This window comes from Mya arenaria, chromosome 6 (genome assembly GCF_026914265.1).
Source record: "Mya arenaria isolate MELC-2E11 chromosome 6, ASM2691426v1".
In the NCBI taxonomy this organism is placed as follows: Eukaryota; Metazoa; Mollusca; class Bivalvia; order Myida; family Myidae; genus Mya; species Mya arenaria.
This window is the reverse complement of record NC_069127.1, coordinates 28,159,780-28,182,775: the sequence shown is the minus strand read 5'-3', so window position 1 is coordinate 28,182,775 and position 22,996 is coordinate 28,159,780. Positions and strand designations below refer to the sequence as shown.

The window sequence follows — 22,996 nt, the reverse complement described above, 5'->3', positions numbered from 1 at the left end:
CTCATTTATGACGTTTTCGCTTTTATGCTTCTATTTATTTTTACATAGCCAAGGACTAGCTAGCTTGCAGTATGTACGGTTTTCAACCTATCAAACAATATTTTATCATTGGATAAACTAGTTAAGACGTTATGTTAAGACATAATGTTCGTCAGATATGTAAACCATGAAATGAAAGGTAAAGCCATGTAATTTATCAAGGTTTATGGACCGTAGTATAATTAAGTAAATGCTACTAAATAAACTTATTTACGTAGAACAAGCGAGAAACTAGACGATTTAAAATGTTTGTTATTATTTTGATTTTATTTGTGATTTGTAATTTTTCGATTGGAAACGTGTTCACTTTTGAGACTTTGAGTAAGTATCATTATTACTAATGAATGTTAATTTATCAACCCAAGTGATAGTTAAACAAAAAAACAATACAACTATAATAATGTTTACTTATAACCTCGAATTATATGCATGGATAAATTTATAAATTTGTTTAGAACGTTTTTGTAATTCTTTATATATAATGTAAATCTTATGCAATGATGGAAACTTTAAATTCATATAGACAATAATGAGGATGAGAGTGCTAAAGACTAAGGTGTCTGTCTCCCATCCAAGATGTTAGTTTAAACATATATTATTCATTGACGATATACATATCATACATTGCAACACTGTATGTAGTTAAATATATGATACATTAAAGTGGATTAAAACGAAGACAGCGCGTTTAATATTCCTCTACCGAGAAGAGGTTGTGGATTTGATACCCACCAGCATCTATACAAAACTGACATTCTGCTCTGATGGTCAAGTTATTAATCGATTAGGTTATTGGTTGGACAATATGTATCCAATAACAACAAATTACCCATAAAATCACATGAATGTACAAACAAACCGAAATTTAATACTTTTGTCTTCATGAGTACTCTATCATGGTGTCTGAAAAAGGATACCTGGACTATATTCTAGGAAACTGACCATAAATAAATAAGTATAAACTTAAAGCTTTATGGTGGTCACTCAGAAATAATAACTAGCATAGTACAAAGCAGCATTTTAATATTTAATTAAATTTGAGATAATTTTAAATATCGGGGTTATCGCTTCGAGTCTCCTCATTCCTAACGATAACAAATGTATAATATGTCTTTCAATGCATTTTCATTAAAAATATAATGCTTAAAAATCAGAGTGGAGTCCGTTAACTAGGTATCAATGGTGGGGCAATACGTCGATAGGAACTATAAAGGGGTTTTTATTAATTATTTGGAAAGGCTACTGCACCCTCTTAGTTTTGGTTTCACCCTTCTGTCCTCATGGGGACCAGCATGGACACTCTTCCCCCTTCATATATTTTTTAGTTTGAACTGAAAAATACTTCAAGGAAACAATTCGTAACTTTTTCGTTCCAATTTTAATTCATAAAATACAAAATGCATTTTTGACCAAAAGGCGCCCTTTCGCTTTTCTGCAGCACCCTTTCCACGCTAAAACCCTTACTTTAAATGTTATTTGTCATTGGCATTTCAGGCTCGAATGAAAAGTGCAATCCTTACATTGATATAGTTTTCGTGTTGGACCAAACTCTGAACATTTCCAAAGCTGACTATGACCTCCAGATGACCTTTGTCCAGCATATTTTGAAAGACCACGTAGCCCCAAAGGGGGCTGTGAGAGTCTCTCTTATGTCGTGCGGTGATACTATTACACGGTCAAGTTCTTTTACAGATAAACAAAATATATCTAACGAAGAACAGTCCCAGAAAAGTATCGAGTATGTGAAAGATGGTACCCGCCATTGTTTAGACAATGTTAATCTGAAGTTTAAATCGGAATCACGAGATGATGTTGCCAAAATGGTGGTTATTATAAAAGGACTATGGGACTGGGATGTAGAAACAGCGGGCCGACATGTGAGTGCTAGTAAAGACAACTTAGTGACAATTGTTGTCATAGCTATCGGGATTAAGGAGTTTAAGGGCTTGTCGGCATTGAGGCGATTGGCTACAAGCGACTCCACATACTTTGTCCTTTCAAAGTTTGAAGATTTGAACGCACTGGCGAAGGTATTAACAAAGGGAAGCTGCAAGCGTGAGTTTATTTTAATTTTTCTTTCTTAGATATACAAGTTTAACATATTCTTATTCAAATAAATTCTACACAATAAAACTATTTTGTAATAGCACGTTGAACCTCAAGGAGAAATACTTCTTATTATGATGTTGATCTTTAAGAGTAACTGCTTACACAACATCAAAACATTTAAACCATGACACAATAATGATTTAACACAATAAACTGTAAAACATGATAGTCATTGCAAATTATCAAAAAATCGAACATAGCTTCGGCACATTGTCGGAACCTTAAAAAACACTTTTTCTATTTTTTTGATTGGCGTTATACGTTATGATCAGGATGATATTTTCTTTACAACTATCCTTTTAGATATAATTCCCGTATTCATAATTTACAATTTACAAATTTTTTAATGATAACTTAAATAATGCCACAAATATAATCGCATAAACACAAATGAGGGCTATGAGTGATTCAATTCAATTATATAAACACAAATATTAACCAACAATTCAAATTCATATACGGTTTGTAACTTACATATCAATGATCCAGCGTGATACTTTATAGTAGATATGCATTCGAACAAAAACATTCAAGGTGTATATACAGTTCCTCAAAAATGATCCACTCCAGAATTCCCAAGTAATCTCGAGAAATATCTCTAGACATTCGAAGTTGACGCCGAGAACGTCGATATGCGTTTCGATTGGTCGGATTTTTCCGTCGAGTTTCCAGTCTGTATCGACCTTCTCAATGTAAACATGCTCAGGAACTCAGTCCTGAACCTCTGACTCATGAAACAATATATGACGAAGATAATCGGGTAGGTGATGTACTTGAGAAGGAAAACGAACACCACATTGTCCCCAAGCTTATTCCTCATTACATCTCCATTAGTGTGAGAGAGATACTTGGTAAATGTGATGGCAAACGGAATCTCAACCACCCATACCATGCTGACAACCACAAATATCATCCATGACGTCATCCTGCGTCGCGTTATTCGATTCTTGTTGGCAAGCATCGGGTTTTCCACTGCCACATTCATCTCATTTTCCGTATGCCTTAGTTTCCATAGCAAACCGAAGTCCGGGAATGCGATCAGTAGCCATGGTAATAATGATGTGAACATGATTTGGATCCATGTGTGAATTGTGCAGAAATTAGTCATCATGTGTGAAGAACTCTTCTGCATATGACACGATGTAATTGTCTTGTTCTGGTCGATCATCGAGTAGGCCGAAATAGGTGTGTACGAATACTCAAAAATAACTGGGCAGTAGACAATAAATGATGTCAGGTAAATGACAACAATCCCAGTGTTGATCCTGAAATTCGTTACCATTGATTTGACATGGAGAGGGCGCCAAACGGAATAGCAGCGAATTCCCGCCAAAACCACAGTTGACCAGAGCGACGCCATGTTACATAACAGCGGAAACACGTGGACAAGGTTAAAGAAGGTCCTGCACCAGGTGAACGGTATGAAGTCCTCAAAATGTCCCAACGTGTAGAAATACACAAACGGGACAACTGGCATACAGATGGCGAGAGTGTCAGACACTGCAATGCTCGTAAGGATGGCATTGATGGGAGAGCGCATGTTTCGTTTTCTCAGGGTCCAAACCATCAGCAAGTTTGTAACAAGGATTATTAGTGCCAGTGGCGGTATAACGAACCCAAATATAGGCACGGCGTATTTGGGAGAAAACATCACGTTCAGATGCTGGGCTGCAAGGGCAGACTCCGACTCCATCGTTCTGAAATGAACAACAGAGAAAGCCTATGTTTACATGAGTATACCAAAATAAAACAAAACGCATCGTAGTATCCAACAAATAAAATAATATGTTCGAGGGGTGTTTATTATATAATGCATCTTTGGTAACAATTCACAAACTTTATCGATGTTTTGTTATTAATATACTTAAACATACTTCTGTACATCGACAGTTTCCCAATATACGTAGGTTCCCATCTGTAGTTATTGATTTATATACTTTTAAAGTTTAAACTTTTTGGAGTATAAGAAGGTTATATATTAGGCCCGCTTTTTGTTTTATTGTTTTTATTTTGAAGTCAATGACCCTTTTATTTCTCCGATACTCGTGTGGAATGGGGTCAGAGATCTCCAAACAACATGTTCAAAATGTTAAAGAATACCATAATATTTGTCTTTTATTTCTCCGATACTCGTGTGGAATGGGGTCAGAGATCTCCAAACAACATGTTCAAAATGTTAAAGAATACCATAATATTTGTCTTTATATAATTCTTTTAAATAAGATATATGTTATATAATCTATATTTCTGATTATTTTGTGTAAATGTTCAATGCCTATACCCGTCTGTCATATAACAGTAAGAAATACGTAAGAAGTATGTTATAAAAGTCCGAATCAGTGAGACAAAAGTTTTATAAAAGATTTAGTTACAAAATGATAAAAAGTAAATGAAACAAAACTATGAAAAATGACGGATCGAACATTTAATATAAGGGGATAATATTTTCCTAGTAGCAAGTAACAATTATTTTAATAAAACAAACATGTATGGATTTACTATTCATGGGATATCTTGTGCACATTACAATATATTTACCACGTAATTTAGCAATGCCTTAAAGATATCTTAAATATACTTTCAAACATGACACTGACCTATGTCATATTCGTAATCAAGCCCAGTATACCCGAGCATACCCTATTAAAAGTATCATACAACTATCGACGTGGATACATTAAATTTTCAGGACAGGTGAAAAAATGCCTCGTTTTCAGTATATAATTTATTCCTGCGGAAAGGCGATTGTCAGTTTCATTATATAATGAACGCCCCTTGTACGCATGAATGTCATAGAAAATGAATACCAGTTTTTCCTAAATGCGATCAGCTCAGAAAGACAAAAATAACTTATTTTTTCATTTATCTCACTCAACAAAATCCTATGTATTGGTCAAATTTATAATTGAGTATTTGCTGAAATTTTTGCACAAATTTATTATATCAAAATGATTTAATTTCTTTGCACAATCTACACCATGATGTAATTTCTTTGCAAAATCTACACCATGACTATTTAAATAGAATAGCTCTACTATTAGATCCAGCGAAATATAATAAATAAAAAATGGTGAAGAAGGGCGGTGAAAGAAACAGTGCTTGGTCTTTTAATTTCGTATTGGTCGTCAACACCGTTTTGAACATAAGATCATCACAGGGCCGTTGGGAAAGCTATTTGATGCCTGTTTGGTCTGTCTGTGTTGTTTGTGCGTCTTGTGTCAGTGTCTCTTTGGTCATAGTCATCTGCTTCTTAACTGTTTTTGCTTAAAATAGTGGATTACTTGGATTGTCACTGCAGTTTCATTGTTTCATTAGAATCTCATTCACATAGCATTCAGTTAAACTGACCAATCCATGATTATTGAACACGTTTTTCATTTTTTTAGTAATTTTATAATAATCAACAAGCAGAACAATTATTAAATTTTTTATCTTTTAAGTGCTCGGAAACAACGGTATTAGATCGCTGTATAGAGAACTATTGACTATATGAAGATTTGATGTTTAGCCGTAACAAAAGTTATGTTGTGATTCCGTTTACCCGACCGATCCTTGTCCTTAAGGCCGACCCTAAATATGAAAAATCCTTAAAATCAGTATTTGAATTGCTTGGACGAATACGATATACAATAAAATCACAGAGCGTTTTTATTTATTTCCAAAATAATATTTACTACCTACCTAGCCTGATTTTGCCAGCATTAACCGGGACCATGTATCATTGTTTGTCCTCACGTTCTGTTTATTTTTTCTTGTTATTCAATTTCTCTCGACAAATAATTGATTATCTGATTATGATTTTCAGCGTGATAAATGAGAACTGATTACAGACTGACAAGCGTATGCATCAAGGGATTTTATTTGCGATTAAAGCTTTATCAATTACTTCTTCAAAGAAACAGTCGAGATAAATGTTGTTGGAGATATTAAATAAGCCTGTCGGGTATTTCACTTTTAGAGCCAGACAAATATTAAGTTGATGAAGGCGTAACCAATTAAAGTTTGTTTTCGGCATCCCGTATCCCTTTTTGCACCCTACGCTTTGTTTTATTACAAGCCTTTAATTTTTCTCTGACAGTTAATTGCTATTTTCTCCTTTGGGAAAATAAACGGCTTTATTATAAACCAAGCCAAAATGTCGACGGGTTTAAGTGTAAAAAGATGGCAGTGAAATGGGCTTCAAACAATCATTTACTTTGTTGGCCTAAAAAGGCTGATATAAAGGTGCAGTTATTAAGCCTAATAAAATAAAATTTGTAAACTAGGATGCAACAGCTGTAAACGATACCAAATCGTGTTGTAGCTTAACCATTTATAAATATTTCAATAATCAAGACCCTTACAAAACAGGTTACTACAGTTCAACCATGTCAGTTTATAAAGTATTAACTTAATATAGATTCATTATACGGAAACTTAGTATTTCTTCATTAAAAAATATAACAACTCTTAGGCTTAAGTTTAGATTAAATAAAAGTGTATACATAGTTTGAAAACAGCATTTTTATGATAACTTGATGAAAAGATGTAAAATCAAATACGAGAAAAATATAATGATTAAAAATGCAAGCTGTCTTTTGTGGTATGCAGACCAACTTTAGATATGCTACGACGTAAGTAGTTCTTTATGAATAAAAATAGGTTTTATGATAATATTCAATGTTATATTGTTGTGGTATTTATTATTTTCTTTTTTATTTTAAAAATTACAAGATATCTGTAAATATAAAAACACCCTACTTAACTCTCATAACAATGAATACAGTTCAAGAACATAAAATAAATAGTTCAACTACCTGAAACGCAGTATTCCAGATCCGTGAATGACGAGAAAATGGAGTATATCCCTAAAGAACCGTATTGCTTCTAGCTTCAATATATTTTTCACCCCTTATATCATTTTTATTAAGTTACGTAAAAGATAAATACTCTCTGTAACATGTTTTAGCCAATGTGCTTCCAGCTGATGGTTAGGATATGTACATAAATAGTGGCCTCTGAAACGTATTGGTTTTTAGCGCAGATTGCTTAGTAAACGTTTCCAAACCTTTAACATGGTAATCTCCCCTATCGCAACAATCAATGGTCTGTAGATATTGTAATATTGAAAACAAAATGATACAACTGCTGTATTTGACTTGCTAGTCGAATAATTTTAACTTTGCTCATCGATTTAATTCTACATAAAGTTTGATCTTCATGGCCCAGATTTTCGAAATGTCCAGACACAAAACTCGAAACTGAGTATGAAAGTTATATAAATTGAGTTTTATTATAAATAAAAAATACTTTTCTGAGTCTCAGTCTAGATTAAGGTAAACATGAGTCTAGGCTGAACGAATTTTACATTTTACCCTTACTATGTTTGATAATTGTTTCATACAAACCAGATTAATTAAATTCCACATAGTGTCTTCTTGCAATGACGAACAGAAAAAACTTTTTTTATTACATAACATAACTTTTATCGGCGGTGGAAGTCAAATAATTTGAATTAGAAACAGCGTTTACATGCGTGTGGCCAAAGCCTGCACGTGACACTGACAGACTTTCTTTATTTTTATTTTTTCCTTCCAATTACAGTTAAGCCGCTAAGTCGGCGGTAATATCTTCTTTGGCATGTAATCAACTCATTAAATCTCAAATTGAGGATAATTTTATTCCTTACTTCGTTACTTAAGGGTTTATTGCACATGTAATTCGACGATGGCATTTGGAATTGCATATAGATCCAGAGGAATTGGAAAATGTTCAACAACACTGTTAATATTCCACATGACGCTGACAATATTTCCATAGATAAAATACCATTTTGAGTACTGTCATTGTATTAAAAGCTATACTAAGAGAGAAATAATGTACGTTTTCAAAAATACATTTGAGCTTAATATATAATGCATTTTTCATAATAGTTCTTAACACTTACATAAATTCCACCTCCACATAATGAAATATCCACAAAAACACAATTGTACACAACATCGTAAGAAAATGTGTTTGTTTGCATGCATTTCAATGAAAAGCACGGCGTCTACGTGTTTATAAGAGATCATTTGGAGATTTGGAGTGTGTGTTCATGTATTGCGCTATGTTAAAGGTGAAATAATACAAGAGAACCGTCTTTGGTAAATGCATATATGTAAAGCTAATTCAGAAAAATAAAACAAACAAACAATGACTTCAATTATGTTTGGATGTATTTAATAATATGTTGTTGTTGTTTTTTGCTAACAATATGCATTCATGTACACCAGTGCGCTGATGCTTTGCGTATAACAAATATATCACTATCAAACCTCTGATAAATGTGAATTCTACTATTGAAAGACTTGGTCGATCGGATTTTAACATTTATTTCTAAAATACATAATTATATCAAAGTATGTTGTCTGAATTATAATGCAACCAAACCGTTGTTTAAATCATATTTCTTTTCTAAAACAGTACAACATTGAAATTGAGAAGTGGTCATTTGGATGTCCACTTAGCGCTGCCATTGTTATTACTGCGCAACAATGGTATTTGTATTGATTCTGCGCGGCGTAATGTGTAGTAAATACATATTTGCTTGTACAATTTTGTCATTGTCACTATTAATTATACCAATTATAGTACATGTTGTTTTGTATTCCATCTTATAGATATGCTGACACACATATATAGTTGTTTTGTTTGTCATTTTAAAGATAGGCGAATCCAAATAAATTGCTCATACATTGCAACTGCCATGAAAGACGTTTTTATATTTTTAGTAATATCGTTGGACCTAAGATCTGAAATAACAGGACATACCGAGCAGAGCACAACGGAACGACCACAACATAGAGGTATTATAAATATATTATATCCTTTCAAGTTGGTTTTTATTTCAATATTTGGAAATTTTAGCCCGTTTCATGTCCTAATCAAACTACAGCGCGCACAGGGCAGGGACAAAAAAAAATCGACGTCATTTCCGTTACGTGCGCATACAAATTGGCACGTTTGTTTTCTAAAAAACATGGAATTTAATGACTTTTATTCCAGTTTTAAAAACCTTAAATTTGGTTTAAATCTTTGATGGTTATTTCATGATTTGTTCGTTTTCATTTCAGAATTTTGCATAAGAATTACAGACAAAATGTTTAAAAGGTACATCCCCGGATTTGGTTACACAAGGCTGAAGTGCAAAGAATCAGAAGTTTTCGATTTCAATGGGTGTTCGTGCGTTTAGTAACGGTTGTCATTTAAAAACGTGTGACATACAAGAGAATGGAGGGTGAATGTGGAAGATATTCTTGTGCCCTGTAATGCATTGGATTTTGACAGCGTTTTGCCTAAAACTAAAATCGATATAATTATGTTTATGTTGAATTATTGTTCAAAATAGTATTTACATTCAATATAGAAGATAAAGCCAAAAATACTTTTAGATACATTGAAAATATTCTGAGTTTGGATACTCCGGTATTTACAGATAATTTTAATCGATATACGCTTCACAATTGCAACTTAATAAATCTAATACATCCAATCTAAAAACATCCTATTTAGATCTGCAACTCGAAGTTAATGAAGATATATTATCATGTATGTATTTACTAAATGTACTTATATACAATAAATATATTTTAAACCAAACCAAGGAGATGTTCCTTGATCATCATCAGAAGGTGTTTTTATTGCACAGTTGATAAGATTCGCAAGAATATGCACATGTGTCAAAATTGCTATCTCTCACAGTCAACTTATGATGAAAACTCTTAAACAGGGTTTCAGATACCTAACATTAAGGCAAACTGTCTCAAAACTTGTTAATGGTCGTTATAATATCATATCTTATTAAAATAGAAGTCTTCAAACGCTGATTGCTCACAGTATTGCTCATCCTGATTTTTATGGTGATTTTTTAAAAAAGATACGTAAAATTAACATGTTTGCAGTAGCTGGTTGGACAGATTGACTCATTGAATTGCTGGGATCTTATTTAAGCCGTTGATATAATGCCAATAGTTTGTAAAGTAGTTGCCTTCTGATTGTTGATGATGAGTTCCTTATAAAACTTGAATATGGCGGCATTACATAACTAAGCTTTCAGTCCTTTGATTTAATTAAAAATTCGCAGTTTCGTGTTATCTTTAAAACCGGTATTTCATTCGTTTGGTTCACTCGGAATGTTTGCATGTATGACGTCACTTTATTTCAAAATTTAACTTAGGGTTATTATTTGGAAGAATATTTGAAAGGTTTTGCATAATCCTTAGTATTAAAAGGTACTCTGTATTGTATTCCTTCGCCTGAAGAGTTGGAATCCCTAATCATTGATGTACTTGTGGTTTAGCAATTAGTTTATTTGTTTTATTCTTAAGTTACCTCAAGTTAATTCATACTTTGATAAGATTTACCATTTACATGTTTACTTTAATCGGCATTGTTGTGATAAGAGTGAGGTTATGCACACAAACTAGTTTAAACTACCAGTAAATTTACATTTTACTGACCGTTTCAATGCGGTACCTAACAATCCTAGTTATATATATATATATATACACATGTATATATGAAGTGTGTTGTTTGTGTAGTTTTGTGTTGTTGCTCCATGTTTCTGGAGCAGATTGTTCTATGTGATAAGCATTGACCCTGTGCCATTAAACGGGAAGTATGTTAGAACTTTCGACTACTGGACTTGTTTCTGTAGTTTTTCATATAAATATTGCAACAAAACATTAAAACTCAACTTAGAATTGTTCCACTAAGTTCACTGAGATTCATAGTCAATGTGAATAAAGCCCCTGATTGAGAAGGATAACGGAAAAAATGCCTGGCATGTGTTATATTATCTTTAATACCATCAGGCCCAATAAATTGAGTGAACTTTCAGGGAATATTTAATGGTTTGTAAAATACAACTTTTAAGTGTTTTTTTTGCATTAAAAATAAAGAATTGCAAATCATAAGGAGTGTTAAAACCAAGATACTGACGGTTCGAACCCATAAACCAGTTGATATATGCTCAAATATTGTCTTTGAAATCCTTAATTATGAGTAACGTTAGTAACGCGATTCAGCAAATGACTGATTAAATGATCGACATATCACGTGGTTCTTTCAATGTATTTAATAAAGGTTAAAATATCAGCTAATGCATGAATCCTTGTTGGCGAGTGAATATGATTTCTGTCTTCAAAATTTGCCTCGAGTGTACCGGCGTAAGTTTAATCCCCACTACAACCAGACTGTTGTAATTTTCTGCAATTTCGGTATAAAAGGGTAATAAAATAAAATAATTATAATAGGAGTGTTTTCAGATGCATTACCGAGAAACCTAATGGTGTTGGTGCCAAAACATGAGCGAGTCCCTCTAACTCAATCGAGGACTGTGGAAATGTGCTTACGTCAAACATTAAAGGGACTAGACACCAGATGAAACTTTTGCAAAAAAAGAAAAAAAATGTCAAAAACGTATATAAAATACACACCGCCTTGTAACGTTTTTACTTATGTATCTCATCACTTACGGCACATGTATCTTTCGCAGGTTTTGCGAATTACTTCAATTCGAAAATTACTGGGTCTGTCTACCACGTTTATCCCATTTAATTGAAAAAACTTCGGTTTATTTATTTGTGGTATTCACGACACTTTCACATGCTAAATATACACACTATAGGCTGGAAAACCATTCTGTGATATTTTAAACGGGTAAACTAAGCTAAGACAGAGACAAAATACTCTTTTGAAAAGAGTATAACGACGTATTATCGGCATCATACCAGCTCATTTTGACAATTTTAGACTTGTTATGAGGAAATACTGTTGTAACGTGCCACTGCCAACTAAACAAACACCAGATAGCCGAGCTTTCTGGTGTAATGAAACAAACACCAACATATCCCTTGAAGGGGTCCACTGGTCTTTATATACACTAACTTCTCTATTCTTACAGATCCCGGGCTTTGCTAATTTGCATATAACCAACATACGTACTACGAACGTACTTCCGTTTCACACGGAATATAAGTATGAACGCACATCCGCTTACAGCGGACCGTTACACTGTCTTTACCGATTTTGAGACCATTTGGTGTCTAGTCCCTTCAAACTACAAATCCTATAAAGACGTTCACTGAACACAATTACAATGAAGCCAATGGGTAAGAGCAGACCGTGAGTAAGTATTAAAAATAATTTAATAATTACCTTAGGTACATGCATCTCATTTAAGTGAAATAGGTACAGTTTGAATTTCAAATATTTACATTACTAATTACGTACTTATTACGAATAAAGAAGGAAAAGACACGCACAAATTAGACTAACTTACCTAAACAAGCACATGCGTGTTCTCGTTACAGCATCTAACATGGTGTTTAGTTTTATATCATTGTAGATGTTTCTAGAAATGTTGTCATGGTGAGTTGTTTTAATTAATAAACATCCATTAGAAGGTAATTTGATGATTTCGATGAGCTTGAAACACGCCAAATGCATCCGTCTAAATGCATGTATTAATGTAATCGCTAATGGAAGGTCTGACTGGCACGAAATTTTATACGTTCTTTTTAAAATCCATTGCACTCCAATGTTCCAACTGTTGGAAATTATAGAACAATTAAGAAGGAAGTCGAGGACATATGGGTAATAAATCTAAACGGAATACGATTCTAGAAGCATTGTATTAGGGTAGTTGATGCTCCCGGTGTTGATCATGTCTAATTCGCAGTTTCCATCCTACCTTTTGAACATCTTTTTAAAACAACACTGATGCATCTCATCATTTGAAATAGGTGTCAAACGGCGTTTTTCTTACATAAACCTTTGAGACAAACAGTTAACATTCGTTTCTGTTATTGTGGTTGTTTTCACTTAAAACAATAACCCTTCGTTTTCCATTTCGTCAAGGAACAAAACAATTAATTACCGTAAATGTTCAGATGCAATGATACCGTCTTTAAGTCATAAGTCAAGTCCAGTCCTTTTACAAATTCCACAGGTGTTTGGAGGTTAGCATACCCAAGGGAAATTGCAAGGGAATCTGGTGATGGCCTTATCCCAACCCTGAAGCAGAACAAATTGTCAAAATCCAAAAGAACGGAGGTTTTCAAGCATAGGAAGTCCTTCTGAAATATGCAGCGAGGTTTATATAACCTTTGTGGTGGTCTCACCGGGCCTGTCAATATTCTGTCCGATTGTAATCACCCGCTGTCTAGTGTACACTATCTCTGAACATGGGGACAAATGCATGAATATTTACATAGTTATGAAATTACCAAAGAGCCGCAAAACCGGATGATTGCATACATTTGAATAAAGCCGTTAAACATTTGGTTGGGTCAAATGTATTCAAGATGTTTATTGATTGGTCAAAATATATCCGATAACTTTTATTAACCAATCAAATTATATAAATGTGCAAACAAACCAAAGGATAACCTGTTTACATTTTACCAAAGTGTTATACAAAGGGTGGCGGTTTATATTTGGTCATCCTTTAAATGACTTCATCGCTTCTCGATCGTTGCATTATCCCGTTTTTCTAGGAACAACGTAATAAGATACTTGATAAAACGAATGCGTCGTTCAATTTAAAATTAAATGTTAATCGGTTTAACTGTGCATTTATAAAGCGACTTGGAAATTGTAGAGATTTTGACGCTTAATATCAAAACAAATAACAACAACAACAACAACAAAAACAAAAAACAACACCACCATGAACTGTTAATGCATTTAGACAATTATGCCTATAGCATACAAACAGTTTACAAGCAAACTGGTCAAATTAGCGAGAAGCATAATGATACAAGTAAACACAAGATGAATGATAGTTAAATAGTAGAAGTGAAATATTTTGCAACTAAAGGTAAATCTAGGATTTGTATATAAAAAAAATACAACAAATATGTTGTGGTTAACAATTTGTTAGATAAAAAGTTTAACAATTAATTCATCAAAATCCGAAAGTTTGTTAAACAGAGGTTAGGGGGAGTAGTTCTTATCTAATCAGAATACCATTATTACATAGAATTTGTGTTTATGGATGTACTCTATGACCTGACACCCATGTGCTATACGTCAGATGTGTTACATGTAATACCAATATGGACTTTGTAACACATGAACAAGGCCTTAAGCAAATTCATAGAACGCAATGCCATTTCTAAAAGTACAGCTGCCTACATGAAATATTTACTACTGGAAAATGCAACTCACACACACACACACACGCACACGCACACACACACCTAAAGCCCTCCTTTATCTGACAAATAGCTGTGGCATCTGAAAACAACAATAAACATAATTTCATCAACTGTAACACCTGCATATAGACCGTATTGTAAGTAAAAATCAATATCATTGAGGAAAAGGGAAAAGGAAATGGAGGAGACTGTTTCCCATGATACGAGCCAATGTGACTAACAAAGAAATTACACATAGAAACAAGGTATAACATCACTATATAACAACCAGGTAAACAAATCTTTTAACCATTAGCGCTCTAAGCAATGCAATTATATTACTTGCCAACGAAAACGAAATACATTTTCTGTCTTTTTTCCTAAATGCCTTTGTATGAGAACATTAGGTCCATTATGCAAATTACTGTATAGTTTAAGTATGTTTACCATACTGCAATTATTATCAATAATTTAAATTGTGTATTTAAACCCCATCCCTGATAAACAACCTTTAACGTAAAATTACCACAATTAAGCTTGGTGTCATTTTGTAAATTGTTATTACCTGAAAATAAAGCTCCACAAACACATTTACTCTTCTCTGCTAATGGAGGTACCACGGTTTTATATTTCATTTACACGTCTGTATAATTGCATCAAACAATAAGTATATTGTCATGTAATATCAAGAATACCAGTAGTTCTGCTTGCTTTGTTCTGAAAAGAAATTTTGTTATGTAAGCATAATTTCATGAAACTGGAACACGTCTGTTACTTAATTTGGCTTGTACACAGATGTTTTGCTTGTAATTTCGTCTTACATTTGTTTCAAATTGAGTAATCTTTAACTTACTTTCACGACTCATTGACGGAAACTTATCAACAAAATTTTGTAAACCTGAGTCTCAAATCATTGAATTGCCAACAGCAATTTAAACGCCTTTTCGTCAAAATAAAGCCGTTTTCTGTCATATTCTTAAATAATCGTTAAAATAAGAGTTCTTATTGAAACTTTTGATGATAAAGTCTTTGTTATAAGCATTTTATTCTCATTTCATGTGAAATTTAGTCAACGTCTGACCTTACAAATCGTAACGAATCTCTTAAACTCGATGTAGCTGATTACTTTTTTTAAACCTTATAAATGCTATCTAAACAAAACCATTTACAAATTACAAGAAAAGGGAACCTGCATGATTTATGTTTTACTTGTTCGACAACATTTAAGTTAGAGGGGTATACATTTAGTATGGAAAATATGAAAATACCCGCAGCGTAAAGCCTTTCATTAACTGCCGGTGACAGCTCCAGTAGCACACGTTAAAAACAATGTGACCCCATTCCATTTCTTGTACGTAGAATGGGTATGCAATAATCAAACTAGTTCGACAACAAGAAATGGGAACACGCATATTTTATGTTTTACTTGTTCGCCAACATTAAATGAAGAGGGGTATACATCTAATATAAAAACAAATATGAAAACACGTGCAGCGTCAAGCCTGCCACTGTCTGTCGGTGACAGATCCAGTAGAACACGTTGAAAACCATGTGCCTCAATTCCATTTACGTTTTGTTAATATTTGCGGCCAATCACTTACACCCTAAGCCTGACAAATACATCCTTTTTCCTGCCAATGATGTAAAGTGGCATATAATAATCGCCCTAAAGTACTGCTACAAACGACATCGTGTACCATTAAAACGTAATAAATATATAACCATGTCACGGGGGTGAAATACGAAGAAATTACTTCATGATTAAATGTTCCTTAGTTGTTAATATATACGTATAACATAACTCCCTCGTGTGGGGTTCTCGATACGTTTATTCATTTGGCTTTAAATCTCAATAGTAATTGTAGAACATTGTGATTAATCATCAATTCAGAACGATCTCCAAGAAGGAAAGCCTGGAAAAAAAACCATAACATATCTTATCGACATCATAACGATCAATTATGGTGGCATATAACTGCCGTAAGATAACCTATTAACGTTCGCGAATTGTTTCGTGTTAACAACTTAAATTTCACGATAATCATCTAGTATGGTGGCATATAACTGCCGTAAGATAACCTGTTAACGTTCGCGAATTGTTTCGTGTTAACCACTTAATTTTCGCAATAATTATCTGGTATGGTGGCATATTACTGCCGTAAGATAACCTGGGTTATAGGTTAGTGCTAACACGAATCTTATTACGTTAACCAGTTAGTATGTCACTTATTAAGTGGAATTCGCAAACCATAACTAGTTAATCTGTTAGCGCTTGAATCTGGAATGCAATTTTAGCTAAGAGATAACACGAATCTTATTACGTTAACCAATTAGTATCTTACTTATTAAGTGGAATTCGGAAACCATAACTAGATAACCTGTTCATTTTGTCGGTAAGATAAATATAAGACTAACAATTGGCTTGAAAGTGCCCAGAACTACCACCTGCTACCACATAATGAAATAATTCCTTTGTGAAGTATGTATGTGAACTGTGTTGACATACAATTCACTAGGGTTATGCCTATAGACATCATTTTTATCTCGCTTTTTATGTAAAAGTATACCAGAATTTGGGTATCCTCATTTCAACGGTCAACGAAAACAAGACTTTACTAAAGGTAGTAAACCTGTTTTTTGACCACTCAACGACAGACTTATCACAATATTTATCCACAAAATTCTAACTCTAGTAGTAATTAAGATACATCATGTAAACATGTTTAAACTTAAAGTTTCAAAAGTTAAGAATGGTGTTTTTGCAATCCAGCATATATGATGCAAATATTTTTTCTAGTAAAACAATGAAAGTTGACCATTTGAACGGTTCCTTATCTTCCGTATACCCCCCCCCCCTCCCCAACCAACCACCAATCCACCTCTGAATTAAACTGAAATTTAGATTAAATAAATGTATCAAATAGGTTAAATGTTATACCATCATGAACTTCCTTACACTCATGGCCTAACATAAATTCATACAGGACAGTAACTTGCCCATAAGTGTTAGTAGCCGCCTGCATAAAAGATCTACCACTGGAGAATACAACAGCTTGACGTATAACCAACTGAAAACGTAAACAGCTTGAGTATGCATTTTTAACTTCAACCGATACGCCAACCTTTCATAAACACCATGATCTTAGTACTTTCCACATTGACCGTCAAATTCCAATTACTTTAATAAGTAATTAAATTAGTTTATGATTTTTATACGCCCTCCCTAGTCCCTGATGGAAAAGCCTCAATAAATGTCATTCATTATTAGACCTGCATTTAGCCTTTATTGTAAATGAAACTCAATCCAATTTAGAAAAGAAGAGAGAAGTAAATCGGGGAAGTTTTTCCCTCTTGAAACCAACCAATGTTACTTAAACCGAGCAAAAGTCTTTAATGCACATTCTCATCTTACTTTTCATCGGCCTCACAACATTGTTTTTCCATCAACACCATGTTCGATTAGAGTAAACCAGAGACACCCATAGCAGTGCAACCATATGGCTTGCGATAGCCGACAAATTAATAGTACATATGAGAAAATATGACCGATGCTACAAATATCTTCACAATTTGTGTTTGTTCTGCTCGCTCAATCAATCATCAATAATTATAATTTTGTAATTAAGACCCATCCCTGAAAAACAATATTTTATAACTACCATAATTAAGTGTGTTGTCATTTTGTAAATTAGATTTTTCCTGAAAGTTACAAAGCTCTCCAAACACATTAATAGCTGTCTGTTAATGGCGGTGCCACAGTTGGATCACTTATTCGCACATTTGTATAATTGTATAACAAAAAATAGGTGGTCATGTCATATTTAATTTGTTTCGCGCTATGCGTTACGAAAGAAAAAAATCCGTTGTATAAGCACATTTTTACGAAACTGGAACACAGTTAGGCAATGAAAGTGACTCATTCATTTATTTCAATATTTTCTCCACTTTGGAGATTGGAACACGATATAGTACATATTATGAGCATGATAAAATAAATTAGAAGAACCCGTTGTTTTTGTAAACCAAGCCCAGAGTCATTCATTTCCCTTAGCTATACTAACGCTTTCTGGCAAATTAAAGCAATTTCCGTCAGTTGTTTGCAATAATTGTTAAAAGTACAGCTCCTATATTAGGCCAATTTAAATGAATTGTCATCCAAATTTGTTTTAGAATGGGGGAGGGAGTGACATTTTTTCTTAGATGACTGTTTTACCGCTGAATATGTGATCATGCTCTTTCTTATTGCCTATGGGACCATATATTAATGTTTCTAGGCGAACCTCAAGCTTGATTGTATCATATCTCCTGTTTTACATGTATATGTTATACATTGACACCGTAGGTATGAATAAACGCCTAACCGGGAAGTACCGGACCGATACACAAATATAGACCCTAGAATTTGTTTTTCTATTTCAGGCAATAAAATATAAGGGTTGGCTGAAAAATAGGGACAGGCGGGGATGCAAATCTATCAATTAAGTTACAGTCGCCTTTCCCTTTGATGATATGTAATCATTGTTACAAACGTATTGTGTTTCTGAATATAACCACAGTTTACTGTCAAATTGAGGGGTAAGTTCAGCAAAACCCAATGAGCAAAGCATTCTTTTATGACCAGTAACAGGAGTATATATTTTATTTGCTAAACAACAATAAAACAATGAAAACTAGAGGGACAGCTCCTGTAATCAAACATACACATATAAATCTTGTTAATAGGGGCACGGCAAAGGCCCAAAGGACACTTAATGAGAGACGTGAACGTATAAACACCACCATTCACAGTCAAGGTACTTTAATTTTCATTAGCAGGGCGTTAGGAATGGGGTTGTCCTTGACGATCACGCCTCTAACATGAATGATGCAACGCCATTGCTCTACTGGTCCAACATTTTGCATACTGGGTCACTGAAATATTTCTTATCAAAATGGCGTTTACTTTCCATTTCCGACGAAAAAAAATTTTTGGGGTCAGCAGCATATAAAGCACAGGAGCAAACAATGCTGTATTTGTTCACACAGAAGATAGTAAAACGAGTATGTGATATCTAAATTCGTTCAGCAACATATTACAATAAACCATTCTCGTTCACCAGAGTGATGATGTTATGCGTTAGATTTATCATCATCAAACCTCTGATGAATGAGAATGCAAGAAACAGGAACTTGCATTGTGCATTTGCTCACCAGCATTTAAGATGCAGTCTTACTCCCAAATATGTTATACCACAATTAGGACAATTTGTTTTAATTTACCGTAAAGGATGAATAAATATCGAAAACTATATGGGTCTTATGAAGGATACCGTGTTGAATTTTAAGGAAAGGTGCTGAAAACAAAGTATTTTCACCTCATGAGACAATAGTTTATTACCGTAATCCTTTTAGTATTAACCAGTCATGTAATATTTGCGCGTATTCAGGTATCAAATACCACAGTGATTTGATGGGAATTAACTCCTGCTTTGGTGTCATTTGATCTGTACAACATTTAGTGACATTTAACCTAAATTATTTATTTGTTCTTCAGATTTATCAAAGGGGTCACTCCTACCAACTATCTATCATAATATAACTATGAATTTACTGCAGATTAACACATTCGGAGCTCCTCGGCCATTTTTTATCCAAAACAACCTCGGATGTATGCCGATACATCAGTTAAAGTAGTTCGTAAATTTTTGAATTATATAATTAATTACACGTAGTGTTTTAGAGTTGTATTTATTGATCTAAGTTCAAATTGATTGCCAGTGAAGTGTATTATTGCAAACATTATTAAGATTCCCACGAGTTAAGTCATAAATGTTAACTGCTAAATAAAATTACTACGCGATCTACTTGCAGCGGACTTAAACGTACCACTTTTTATGATATGCAATAAGTATCAAAAATGTGAAAATAATATGTGGCGTCAAGCTTTTCTTTGACTGCCGGTGACTGTTCCAGAAGCACACGTTGGAAACCATGTGACTCCATTCCATTTCTACCATCCTATCTACGTCTTTCTTTTGCGGTCTATCATTTACAACCCTAAGCCTGACAAATGCATTCTTTCCGCTGCTAATTATACATGTTGACACATACTTATCGCCATGAAGTACTGTTGCAAATGACATCATGTAGAATTAAACTGTAGCTGACATATTCATTTAAGCGGAATCATTGGGTGATAAACAACTTTTATGTAACCAAAACCATATTTTACTGCATCGTAGGTAAAGTGCTTCATGTCCTGACTTTTTTAAAATTATGCAATACGAACTGTAGAGACAAGCTAGGAAGAGTAGACATGTGTTCTTGTTCAATACACAGGCTTTAACCCTTAAACTGCGATATGTTGTTCGCTTGCGTTAAATTGATAAAAGTAGTATACTTTCAGATATCTTCCTCATCTTGCCTACTTTTACTTCTCGGAGAAATAAAACAAATCGTAACAATAACAATTGTTCATAACAATATTGATATGAACGAACTACTGAAACAAGTTTAGTTGTCGAACGTTTAAACATAAACCCCCATTTGATGGCACAGGATCAACACCAAAGACACAGAACAAAAAAAAACACACCAAAAACACCAATCACAAACCAGAAACATGGAACAACAACACAAAACTCCACAAACAACATACATGTACTACATATATAATACATAATAAAACTAGGGGTGTTTATCAAGGATTGTTAGGTTCCACCTTGGAACAGGCAGTAAAATGTAAATTTACTGGGGATTTAAACTAGTTTGTGTGTATAAACATTTTGCCACTCTACAATAAAGTCGGAACATTAAGGCCACTTTCCATCGAAACAATATCGGAGAAATGACGGTGCATCAGTAGAAGTGGATCGTGGAATTAATAATAATAATATCAATTAATTGTAGTGTTTTAACCACAGGTGCTTGTCACATTGCCTGGATACAGTAATATACTTTTATATAATTCTTTGTTTAATAAAAAAAAAAATAATATTTTATTTTTTTATTATTTATTTATTTTGGTCAAGAAATTGAATATATGTCATTCAAAAAAATATATATATAAAATACTAATTTTCTTTCATGAAAAAATTGTTGAATATTTTTTAAATGACATATATTCACTTTCTTCACCAAAATAAATAAATAATAAAAATTACAAAAAATAACAAAAAATATTAAAAACATAAAAAAAAATATACTACTGTATCCAGGTTATGTGACGAGCACCTGTGGTTTTAACGTGAAGTTTGTATTACTAAGTTCAAAAATACAGTGGGGAATGTGCCTTACTTAGGGTCCCTGGGGTGCGGGGGCATTTGGCGGGGATTTTACCATCAGTTCGTCCCCGCAGGACGAGGGTTTTACCCGGGCTTGGCTGGACCGAAAGTCAAAGTTCTCGCAAATCCCCAGACCTGAAGAGGCCGTGGTTACAATTGACTGGTGCATAAAGAATTCTTACATTGTAACCAGTCAACACATCCATCGGTCGATTGACTGCACTGGTGGAATGATCAAGCGCCAAAGCAAAACAATCAACAGGAGACAAAAGTTGTCATACAATGTACATATCAAAACAGCGTTTCTCAATATTAGGGTCACCCTTATGTGACGGTCAATGAAAACAGTATTTTAATTGAGGTGTGTCCGAGCGCTTCAAGTCACAATGATACAATATATTGATCGGACTACATACTGGATGGTGCCTGTCTGGCCTTCCATACATCATAGGTGGAACTATTATATGTCCAGTTTTTTTAAACAGGCGTGTTAAAACATGACAGATATGTATTTGTTTAAAAAGATATAAAGGGCAATAACTTTTACAATATTTAGGTTGGATTTATATATAACTCATCACAAAAAATCACAATTTACTGTGAATAAGTTCATGAAGTTTGAAGTTGGTACAATCAATGATTTAAAAGCAATAAAATAACAATAAAAAAAACAGAACACCCATATTCGAACTTAACTTAAAAACTATCAAAACAACCTCTCTGACAAATTTCCATGATATTTGGGCTGATAATGTTACCTCTAGGGTGTTAACAAAGTATTTCCATATTTGGGCTCTGTGACCTAGTTTTTGACCCCGGATGACCCATATTAAAACTTGAGCTACAATGTAGAAATCATCGAAACAGCCTTTCTGACAAATTTCCAGGATATTTGGGCTGAAAATGTTACCTCTAGAGTGTTAACAAAGTTTTGCCATATTTGGGCTCTGTGACCTATGTTTTGGCCCAAGATGACCCATATTCGAACTTGACTTAAAAATTATCAAAACAACCTTTCTGACAAATTTCCAGTATATTTGGGCTGAAAATGTTACCTCTAGAGTGTTAACAAGGTTTTTCTATATTTGGGCTCTGTGACCTAGTTTTTGACCCCAGATGACCCATATTCGAACTCTTCCAAGCAATTACTGGGACAAACATCCTGAACAAGTTTCGTTACAATTTAGGCAAAAATGTGACCACTAGAGTGTTAACAAACTAAGTGGACGGCCAACGGACAATGGACGACATACGACGGACATTCATTGATCCTTATTGCTCACCCTCAGCCTTCGGCTAAGGTGAGCTAAAAAGTATAACATTGTAATAACTTGTTTCATAAACATTGTGAAATCAAAATGTTTAACCTAATTAAAGTGACCACAATTTATGTAATATATATCGAAGATATTGTTTGCCAAATCT

General features: G+C 33.7%; 1 protein-coding gene across 1 annotated transcript; it reads left to right on the top strand.

Annotated features, from left to right (window-relative positions):
* The first annotated feature begins 228 nt into the window (after positions 1-228).
* Positions 229-9,772, top strand: LOC128237309 (uncharacterized). Its single transcript, XM_052952707.1, has 4 exons — positions 229-360; positions 1,534-2,094; positions 8,901-8,975; positions 9,243-9,772. Exons 1-4 carry the CDS (start codon positions 285-287, stop codon positions 9,359-9,361), a joined length of 831 nt encoding a protein of 276 aa, XP_052808667.1. The 5' UTR covers positions 229-284; the 3' UTR covers positions 9,362-9,772.
* Positions 9,773-22,996: the final 13,224 nt, after the last annotated feature.